Source organism: Saimiri boliviensis, chromosome 2 (genome assembly GCF_048565385.1).
Source record: "Saimiri boliviensis isolate mSaiBol1 chromosome 2, mSaiBol1.pri, whole genome shotgun sequence".
Taxonomy (NCBI): domain Eukaryota; kingdom Metazoa; phylum Chordata; class Mammalia; order Primates; family Cebidae; genus Saimiri; species Saimiri boliviensis.
Window position 1 is genome coordinate 224,376,530 of NC_133450.1, and position 10,545 is coordinate 224,387,074.

Genomic DNA, 10,545 nt, shown 5'->3' on the forward strand with positions numbered 1-10,545 from the left:
AAAATACCTTCCTCCTCCATCTCCCATTCTGCTCGGAGTCAGTCCTGCCTGGCTGTTGCAGGCTGCTCTGATTTCTAGGGAAGTGCTGCAGCTGCTGAATCCTAAGAGTAGATTCAGCCAACCCCAGATATCTAACGTGTCCCGGGTCCCCAAAGGGTCAAATAGTTACCCTGACTCATAAGATGATTGATCAGAGCATCAGACCCATACAAACACCATGTATACATGATCCCCACAGCAAAAGCATTTCACAAATAGAAGCGATGTTCCCCTCTTACTTTAGCCAGCAATGGATCAAAGCAGAGAGTTGGTGTTGTTATGTGGAGGAAGTAGCACAGAGGGAAAAAAAAGTATGAAGGGGAAAAATCATCTTGTCTTTGGATTTGCCTGTGTGCCAGGTACTCTATGCCAGCTGTCTGGAGTATACAACATGTTCACTTAAACTCAATTGGAAAAATTTTCCATCATGAGGTTCAACATACTGCCATATGCTCCTACCCAAGCCTTACATAAGGCCAAAGCTTCCTCGCCTGCACCGCTGCCGAGAACTTTCTCTTTCCGAATCCTGAGAAGTGAAGACCTCTGCCTGCCATGTGCTTCTTTTCCCAAACTTGAAGTAACTGCAGATTTCTTTAGCTCATTCTGGCTGACATAACCCCCAAAACATGTGATTCAGTGGTCCCTGAGAAATAATAACCCCCAAAGCTTTTCCTTTCTCAATATTTTCCTTAACTCCCCAGGCTTTGAATAAATTCAGCTGTCCAAGAGGCAGCACAAAATCCCTTGTCAACCACCCATGTCCTGATACGTTAAATCCAAAGCAGTGGACAAAGGCAAGAAGCTAAGCAAGTAACCTTGTGTCTCACGTGCTCAACTCTCCAAGCATCTCATCCATTTGAATTCTCCGACATTTGAATGTTTCTAGGTTCAATTGAGATGAGGCTTCTTTAATGCTGTTAAAGTCCTTGTTCTTTTCAGGGCTGCAGTCTGTGAAAGGCTCTGTGAGATCCTGAACTGCTGGAGAAATTAGACGGTCCAAGAAAACCTAACTGATGCCAGATGAGAAGTCTCTATCTCTGCTCCAGACCGGATCCCTGCTTATTCATTTTGAGATTCCAAATAAACAGTGAGTTTCTTTTAGTGGTAATTCTACCTGTGGCCAACTGCATTAGCATCCCTGGCACAGATGCAGATGACTGTCAGTTGCTGGGGCCTATGATTGATAGGTCCAGATTCCTTGACCTTGTCATTCCAGAGGTGCCATAATGATCTGCACTGTAAGCAGCAGAAGAATTGGAAGAGAGAGAGGAGTGTGGCCTCCATCTCACTCACCGTAACCAATGAAGCTAGAAAAAAGCTCACTCTTCTCCTGAGCATGTGAGAGAGAAAAAGTAAGCTGATCATCTAGTTTGGAGACATGGAGATCCTGCCTTCTGTTAAAACTGGTCAAATGAAGCCGGGCGCGGTGGCTCAAGCCTGTAATCCCAGCACTTTGGGAGGCTGAGGCGGGTGGATCACGAGGTCAGGAGATCGAGACCATCCTGGTCAACACGGTGAAACCCCGTCTCTACTAAAAATACAAAAAATTAGCTGGGCATGGTGGTGCGTGCCTGTAATCCCAGCTACTCAGGAGGCTGAGGCAGGAGAATTGCCTGAACCCGGGAGGCGGATGTTGCGGTGAGCCTAGATTGCGCCATTGCACTCCAGCCTGGGTAGCAAGAGCGAAACTCCGTCTCAAGAAAAAAAAACAAAAAACAAAAAACAAAAAAAAAACTGGTCAAATGAATGGCTGGTCCTTTGACCCAAATAGCTCCGTAAACAAGGACCAAAAGCTTGCCTGTGAAAGACAGGTTGTTGGTCCCAGGTATGTGTCAGTACTAGCCTGTTTGCATTGCTATAAAGGAATACCTGAGGCTGAATAATTTATAAAGAAAAGAGGTTTATTTGGCTCCTCATTCTCCAGACTGCACAGAAAGCATGGCATCTGCATCTGTCCCTGGTGAGGGCTTCAGGAAGCTTTTCCTCATGGTGGAAGGCAAAGGGGAGCTGGTGTGTGCAGAGATTATATGGTGAGAGAGGAAACAAGAGAGTGGAGGGAGGCGCCAGGCTCTTTTTAACAACCAGCTGTCATAAGCACTAATAGAGTGAGAACTCACTCATTACATGAGAAATGCACCAAGCCTTTCATGAGGGATCTGCCCCCACAAACCAAACACCTCCCATCAGGCCCACCTCCAATACTGGGGACCAAATTTCGATATGAGACTTGGCGGGGCCAAACAAATCATACCCAAACCACAGGATTTTGCCCCTGGTCTTACAAATCTCATGTTTCCTCACATGGAAAATACAATCATCCATTCTATTAGTCCTTAAAAATTTTAACTTGTTCTAGCATCAACTCAAAAGTCTAAAGTGTAAAGTTTCATCTGAAACTCAAGGCAAGTTTAAGCTGTGAGCGTATAAAATAACAGACAAGTTATTTACTTCCAAGATGTAATGGTAATACAGACATTGGGTAAACATTTCCATTTCAAAAGGGAAAAATCAGTCAAAAGAAAGGGGCAATAGGCCCCACACTAGTCAGCGAGGCAGACATTAAATCTTCTTCTTCTTTTATTTTTTTGAAGCATAATCTTGCTCTGTTACCAAGACCGGAAGGAAGTGGTATGATCATGGCTCACTGCAGCCTCAACATTCCAAGCTCAAGCAGTCTTCCCACCTCCATCTCCTGAGTATCTGGGACTGCAGGTATGCGTTACTGCACCTGGCTAATTAAAAAAGAAAAAGAAATTTGTACAGATGGGGTCTCACTATGTTGCTCAGGTTGATTTCAAACTCCGGGCCTGAAGCACTTCTCTGATCAGTTTCTCAAAGTGTTAGGATTACAGGCGTGAGCCATGGTGCCCAACCAAGAAATTAATTCTTAAAAATTCCAAAATAATCTTCTTTGACTTCATGTCCCACATCCTGGGCACACCGGTGTGAGACGTGGGCTCCCGATGTGTTGGGCATCCACCTCCCCATGGCATTGCTGGGTGAGCCCATGTGGGTGCTCTCATGGGTAGGAGTCTGGTGCCTGTGGCATCCAGGCTGAGGGTGCATGCTGCCAGTGGCTCTATCTTTCTGAGGTCTCGAGCATGGCAGCCTTCTCCACAGCTCCACTAGGCAGGACTCTGGAAAACATTCTCTGTGGGAGCTCCAACTCTATATTTCTGCTTGGCATTGCCTTTGCAGAGGTTCTCTGCATGGGCTCCTGTGTCAGGCTTCCACCTGGGCACCCAGGCTTTTCTATGTATCCTCTGAAATCTAGCTAGAAGCTGCCAAGTCTCCATCACTCCTGAATTCGGGGAGCCTACAGATTTAACACCATATGAATGCTGCCAGGGCTTATGGCTTGTGCCTTCTGGAGCAGCAGACTGCATAGCACCCGGGGTCCTTTTGAGCTATGGCTGGAGCTGGAGTGAGAGATAGGAAGCAGCATCCTGAAATGGCACAGGGCAGTGACACTCTGGACCAATTCCCCAGAACTCTTCTGTCCTCCTAGGCCTCTGGGATTATATTATTATTATTTTTGAGACAGAGTCTTGCTTTGTCACCAGGCTGGAGTGCAGTGGTGTGATCTTGGCTCACTGTAACCTCTGCCACCCGGTTCAAGCGAGTTTTCTGCCTCAGTTTCCCGAGTAGCTGGAACTACAGGTGTGCATCATCATGCCTGGCTGATTTTTGTATTTTTAGTAGAGACAGGGTTTTACCATGTTGGCCGGGCTGGTCTCGATATCTTGACCTTGTGATCCGCCTCCCAAATTGCTGGGATTAGAGGCATGAACCACCGCGCCCAGCCTGGCCTCTGGGATTATCATGGAAAGGGTAGCCTCAAAGATTACTGAAATGCGTTCAGAACCTTTTCCTTATTGTCTTGACTGTTAGCACCTGATTCCATTTTATTCTTGCTAATCTCTGTAGCAAGTTGTTCCAAATGTTCACAGTCTGTGTTTTAATTATAAATTCCAACTTTAGGTCATTTATTTGCTCCTATATCTGATCATAAGCTGCTAAAACTAGCTATGACACTTCTTGAATGATTAACTGCTTAGACATTTCTTGTTCCAGAAAATTGAGAAACGGAAAAGCTTTTGGGTTCATTATTTCTTAGGGACCACTAAGTAACAGGTTTGGGGAGGTTATGTCAGCCAGAATGAGCTAAAGAAATCCACAGTCACTGCAGGTTTGGGAGGAGAAGCACATGGCAGGCAGAGGTCTTCACTTCTCAGGATTCAGAAAGAGAAAGGTCTCAGCAATGGCTCAGATGAGCAAGCTTTGGCCTTATGTAAGGCTTGGGTAGGAGCATACGGCAGTATGTTGAACCTCATGATGGAAAATTTTTCCAATTGAGTTTAAGTGAACATAATGTATACTCCACCTTGTGGAAGGCTGATTTTAAGATTGCTACACTTGCCTTCCACAAAGCTCTAGGGCATGATCACAACGTGGCCAAGTTCTTTCCTACAGTGTAATAAGAGTGGCCTTGGCTCCAGTTCCCAGTAAGTTCCTCTTTTCCATCTGAGACCTTGTCAGCTTGGCCTTCACTGTCCATATTTCTATCAACATTTTGGTTACAACCACTTAACCAAATTCTCTAATACATTTCACTTTCCCTTGTTTTTCTTTTCCCAATCCCTCCAAACTCTTCCAACCTCTGCCTGTTAACCAGTTCTGAAGCTGCTCCACATTTTCAGATATCTTTACAGCAACACCCCCTCCTTGGTACCAATCTTCTGTTTTAGTCCATTTGTGTTGCCATAAAGGAATCCTTAGGCTGGGGAACTTATAAAGAAAATAGGTTTATTTAACTTACAGTTCTGCAGACTGTACTGGAAGTATATTGCCAGCATCTGCTTCTGGTGAGAGCTTTAGGCTGCTTCCATTCATGGTGGAAGGTGATGGAGAGCTGGCATGTGCAGAGGAAAGAGGAAGTGAGAGAAGGGAGGGAGGTACCAAGCTCTTTTTAACAATCAGTTCTCATAAGAACTAATCAAGCAATAACTCATTCATTTCCATGAGAATGGCATCAAGCTATTCATAACAGATTCTACCCGCATGACCAAAATACCTCCCATCAGCCCCACCTCCAACATTGAGCATCACATTTCAGCAGGGGACGTGGCAGGGATCAAATAAATCATATCTCAGCCACAAGCACAGCAGCATCCCACCCAGGTGTACATGCTTCAGCAGGACGCCAGTTCCTCGTTTCAGGTTACAAGACAGAGTAACTCCACTCATTAATAAAACAGCATGAGCCACTGAATACCAGCTCTGGTTCTTTTAATTGGTCACTATAGTCACTACTTCCTTGGAAAAGAGTGGATTGAGGGGACGCTTGGAGGGGGGAGAGAGAGAGAGAAAGAGAAAGCCCTAAGTGTTTATTATAATACTTTCTTCTGTGTGCAGTATGTCAGATTGAGAGGCATGAGTAGTATCAGCCAGGGCTTCAACAGAGAAACAGAATAAGTAGAATGTGGGGTGTGTGTGTGTGTGTGTGTGTGTGTGTTTTGTGTGTGCGTGTGTGTGTAAAATGAGACTTATGTGGTTGTAGGGACTCACTAGGCGAATCTAGAATCTGTAGGGTGGATCATTAGGAAGCGCAAACTGAACAACCCAACCAGGGGTGATGCAGCTCACAGGGGGAGTTTGTGCTTCCTCAGGAAAACTTCAGTTTTGCTCTTAAAGCCTTCCAACTACATGGATGAAGCTCACCCAGATTATCCAGGTTAATCACTCTCATGTAAAGTCAACTAATTATAGACATTAATCAAATGTACAAAATACTTTACAGCAACACCTAGATTAGTGTTTGATTGAATAACTAGGTTCTATAGTCTAGCCAAGTTGACACATGAAATGGACCATCACAAATAGTGAGGAAAACAGCCAGCTTTCTCCACTAACTAGGTGAATGTGAGGGGGAGGGTGTATCAGACACTGGAAACAGCATGTGAATAGGAGCATTGAAAAAAAACTCAGTATTGCAGGTGGGATGGAAGGTGGCAAAAACAAACAAAATAAAAAGAAAAAAGTAAACTCAGAGTGAAGAAGAAAAAGATTTATAAAGGTGAGCTGAAAGACAGAGGCAAAATCATAAGTTGTCTTGCATTTTAGAGCTAGGAAGTTTAGATTTTATCCATATGCTTAAATCTTAGAATTTTAAGATAGAGAGGGATATGAGAAGATATATATTTGTAGAAAGATGAAGGATGTGACTCTAAGAAGGGACTGGAAGAGGCAAAAATGGCGACACGGAGGCAAGCTAAGAGTTAGTGGACAGGATCCAGGGAAGAAATGTTTCTAGTGGTAAAGCTGACGAGATGGTATAAATTCATCATCAATTTAGGCTATTTAAGAAGTAGAATTTACAACACATGGTAAGGATTGAAAATGGGGTTGAGAAGTCAGAGAAGAGTCCATGTGTCAGGCAACAAACATGGTTTTTGGTCATTCATCTGCTGAAACAGGGAATTGGGAGGGAGATCTGATTTATATGCTCTGTGCTCATCATGTGTGGTACGTACAGGGATTCTGTATAGAAAGGAGACTGTGAGCGTTCACATGTGAATAGGCAATACTAGAGCCCTAGAGAGATGTCTGAGCTTAAAATAGAACTTTGTGGTCTTTTAACATAGATTTCATAGTGAGTTATACAATTGGAAGAGATTATTTCAGAAGTCTATGAGCATGAGGGGACTCCAAAAAGAATAGGAAAAGAGGAAGAGAACAAGAAAAGAAAAGGGCCAATGGGAAAATTCTCAGGGTCACTAACATTTACAGGATTGGAATAGAAAGAGCATGCTGTGAATGACATAAAGATCAAATAAGGTGAAACTGCATGCTCTTTTCAGTAACTCCCTACATGATGATATTCTGTGGCGTACTTGCTGTCTCTGGTCAAATTAAATGATTTATCTAATTCCCTCTATTGCCAGACACCATTCTAGAGATACAATGATTAGCAAGTCATGATTTAGGTGTTCAAGTATCCCAGAGCAAGGTTTCTTAATTTCAGCACTATTTTTTGTTTCATAATTTCAACTTTTATTTTAGATTAAGGGGTACATATGCAGGATTGTTACATGGGTATTTTGTGTGATGCTAAAGTTTTGGGTGTGAATTGTCTTGTCACTCAGGTGGTGAGTATAGTACCCAATAGGTAATTTTTCATTACTTTCCCCCTCCCTCACTTGCCTCTCTAGCAGTCCTCAATGTCTATTTTTTTTTTTTTTTGATAGAATTCTTTTTTTCCAACTTTTAGACTCAAGGGGTACATGTTCAGGTTTCTTACATGGATAAATTGTACATTGCTGACATTTAGGGTACAGATCATTTTATCAGCTAGGTCATAAGCATAGTACCTGATAGGTAGTTTTTTTGATCCTCACCCTTCTCCCACTCTCCACCCTCAGTTAGGCCTCAGTGCCTATTGTTCCCTTCTTTGTGTCTGTGTGTAATAAATGTTTAGCTCTCACTTATAAGTGAGAACATGTAGTATTTGGTTTTCTGTTCCTGCATTAATTTGTTTAGGATTATGGAGTCCAGCTACATTTACGTTGCTGCAAAGGACATGATCTCATTAATTTTTATGGCCGTGTAGTCTTCCATGGCATAATGTATGGCATTTTCTTTATCCAGTTCACTGTTGATGGGCTTCTAGGTTGATTCCATGTTTTGCCATTGTGAATAGCCCTGCAATGAACATATGTGTGCATGTGTTCTTTGGTAGAATGACTTACATTCTTTGGGATTGCTGAATTAAATGGTAGTTCTAAGTTCTTTGAGAAGGCTCCAAACTGCTTTCCACTGTGGCTGCACTAATTTACATTCCCACCGGTGATGTATAACTGTTCCCTTTTCTCTGCAACCTTACCAGTATCTGTTATTTTCTGTATTATTATTATTATTTCATAATAGCCATTCTGACTGGTATGAGATGGTATCTCATTGTGGTTTGGATTTGTATTACTCCAAAGATTAGTGATGCTGAGCATTTTTTTTCATATGCTTCTGGCTCACATGCATACCTTTTTAAATAAGTGTTCATGTCCTTTGCCCATTTTCTAATGGAGTTCTTGTTGTTTCTTTTTTTGCCTGTTGATTTGCTTAAGTTCCTTATAGTTTCCAGATATGAGACCTTTGTCAGATGCATAGTTAGCAAATACTTTCTCCCATTTTGTAGCTGTCTGTTTACTTTATTTTTGGCTTCTTTTGCTGTGCAAAAGAAGCTCTTTAGTTTAATTAAGTTCCATTTGTCAATTTTTGTTTTTTGCAATTGCTTTTGGCATCTCCATCATGAAATCTTTGCCAAGGCCCATCTCCAGAATATTTCGTAGGTTTTCTTCTAGGGTTTTTAAGTGGTAGGTCTTACATTTAAGTCTTTATTCCATCTTAAGTTGATTTTTGTATATGGTAAAAGGAAAGGGTCCAATATTAATCTTCTGCATACAACTAGCCAGTTATCCTAACGGCATTTATTAAATAGGAAGTCATTTCCCCATTGCTTCTTTTTGATGACTTTGTCAAAGATCAGATGGCTGTCGATGTGCATCTTTATTTCTGGGTTCTGTATCTGTCCCATGGTCTATGTGTCCGATTTTTTGTACCAGTACTGTGCTATTTTGGTTACTATAGCCTTGTAGTATATTTTGGGTTGGGTTATGTGATGCCTCTTCTTTTTGCTTAGGATTGCTTTGGATATTAAGTCTCTGACCTGGTAACATATAGAGTTTAGAATAGCTTTTCTAGTTCTGTCAAAAATGACATTGGTAGTTTGATAGAAATAGCATTTAATCTGTAAATTGCTTTGGACAGTAAGGCCATTTTAGCAATATTGATTCTTCCTATCCATGAAGATGGCATGTTTTTCATTTGTTTGTGTCATCTGATTTCTTTCAGCAGTGTTTTGTGATTCTCATTGTAGAGATCTTTCATCTCCTTAGTTGGCTGTATTCCTAGGCATTTTCCTATTTTTGTATCTATTGTGAATGTGGTTGCATTTTTGATTTGGCTGTCAACTTGGATGTAATTGGTATATAGAATTGATTTTGTGTCCTGAAACTTTGCTGAAGTTATTTTTTCTGGGAGCTTTTGGGCAGAATTATGGGGTTTTCTAGGTATAGAATCATATCATCTGTGAAGGGAGATAGTTTGACTTCCTCTTTCTATTTGGATGCCTTTTATTTCTTTTTCTTGCCTGATTGCTCTGGCTATGACTTTTAGTATTATGTCGAATAGGAATGGTGAGAGTGAGCATACTTCTCTTGTTCTGGTTCTCAAGGGTAATGCCTCAAGTTTTTGTCTTCTCTCTATGATGTTGCCTGTGGGTTTGTCAGAGTTGGCTTTTATTATTTGGGGTATATTCTTCCAATGTCTAGTTTGATGGTTTTTTTTTTTTTTAACATGTAGGATGTTGCTTTTTTTTTTTTTTTTTTTTTTTTTTTTTTTTTTTTTTTTAGACGGAGTTTCGCTTGTTACCCAGGCTGGAGTGCAATGGCGCAATCTCGGCTCACTGCAACCTAAGCCTCCTGGGTTCAAGCAATTCTCCTGCCTCAGCCTCCCATGTAGCTGAGACTACAGGCGTGCGCCACCATGCCCAGCTAACTTTTGAATTTTTAGTAGAGATGGGGTTTCACCATATTGACCAGGATGGTCTCAATCTCTTGACCTCGTGATCCACCTGCCTCGGCCTCCCAAAGTGCTGGGATTACAGGTGTAAGCCACTGCGCCCGACCAGGATGCTGAATTTTATAGAAAGCCTTTTCTACACCTGCTGAGATGATCATATGTTTTTTGTTTTTCGTTCTGTTTATGTGATGAATCACATTTGTTGATTTGCATATGTTGAACAAAATTTGTATCTTAGAAAATAAATCCTACTTTTTTGTGGTAAATTAGTGTTTTGATATATTGGTGGATTCGGTGTACTAATATTTTGTTGAGGATTTTTTCATCTGTGTTTATCAGGGATATTGGCTGGATGTTTTCTTTTTTTCATTCTGACTGTAAGGTTTTGTTATCAGAATAATGCTATCTTTATAGAATAAGATAGGAAGAAGTCCCTTATTTTCAGTTTTTTGGAATAGTTTCAGTAGGGTTGGTACCTGCTCTTTAAATGTGCGATAGAATTTAGTTGTGAATCTGTCTGGTCCAGGGTTTTCTGTGGTTGGCAGGCTTTTTATTACTGATTCGATTTTGGAACTTGTTATTGCTCTGTTCAGAGTTTCAATTTCTTTGTGGTTCAACCTTCGGATCTTGTATGTTTTCAGGAATTTCTTCATTTCTTGTAGGCTTTCTACTTAGTATGCATAGATGTATCCATAAGAATCTCTGAGATATATATATGTACATATATATACATATATATATATATATACAAAAAATATATATATATATACACATATATATGTATTTGTATTTTTGTGGGATCAGTGGCAGTGTCATCTTTGTCATTTCTGATTGTGTTTATTTAGATCTTCTTTTTTTCCTTAGTCTAGC

The 10,545-nt window shown here is 41.2% G+C and overlaps 1 protein-coding gene across 1 annotated transcript in view; it reads left to right on the plus strand.

Annotated features, from left to right (window-relative positions):
* Positions 1 to 9,447, plus strand: part of LOC141583790 (uncharacterized) — a 49,656-nt gene extending 40,209 nt beyond the window's left edge. Inside the window, exons 3-4 of the mRNA XM_074395472.1 lie at positions 979 to 1,126; positions 2,631 to 9,447. Coding sequence (XP_074251573.1) covers positions 979 to 1,030 — 52 coding nt within the window. The 3' untranslated portion in view covers positions 1,031 to 1,126; positions 2,631 to 9,447. The remainder of the gene's footprint in view (positions 1 to 978; positions 1,127 to 2,630) is intronic.
* Positions 9,448 to 10,545: the final 1,098 nt, after the last annotated feature.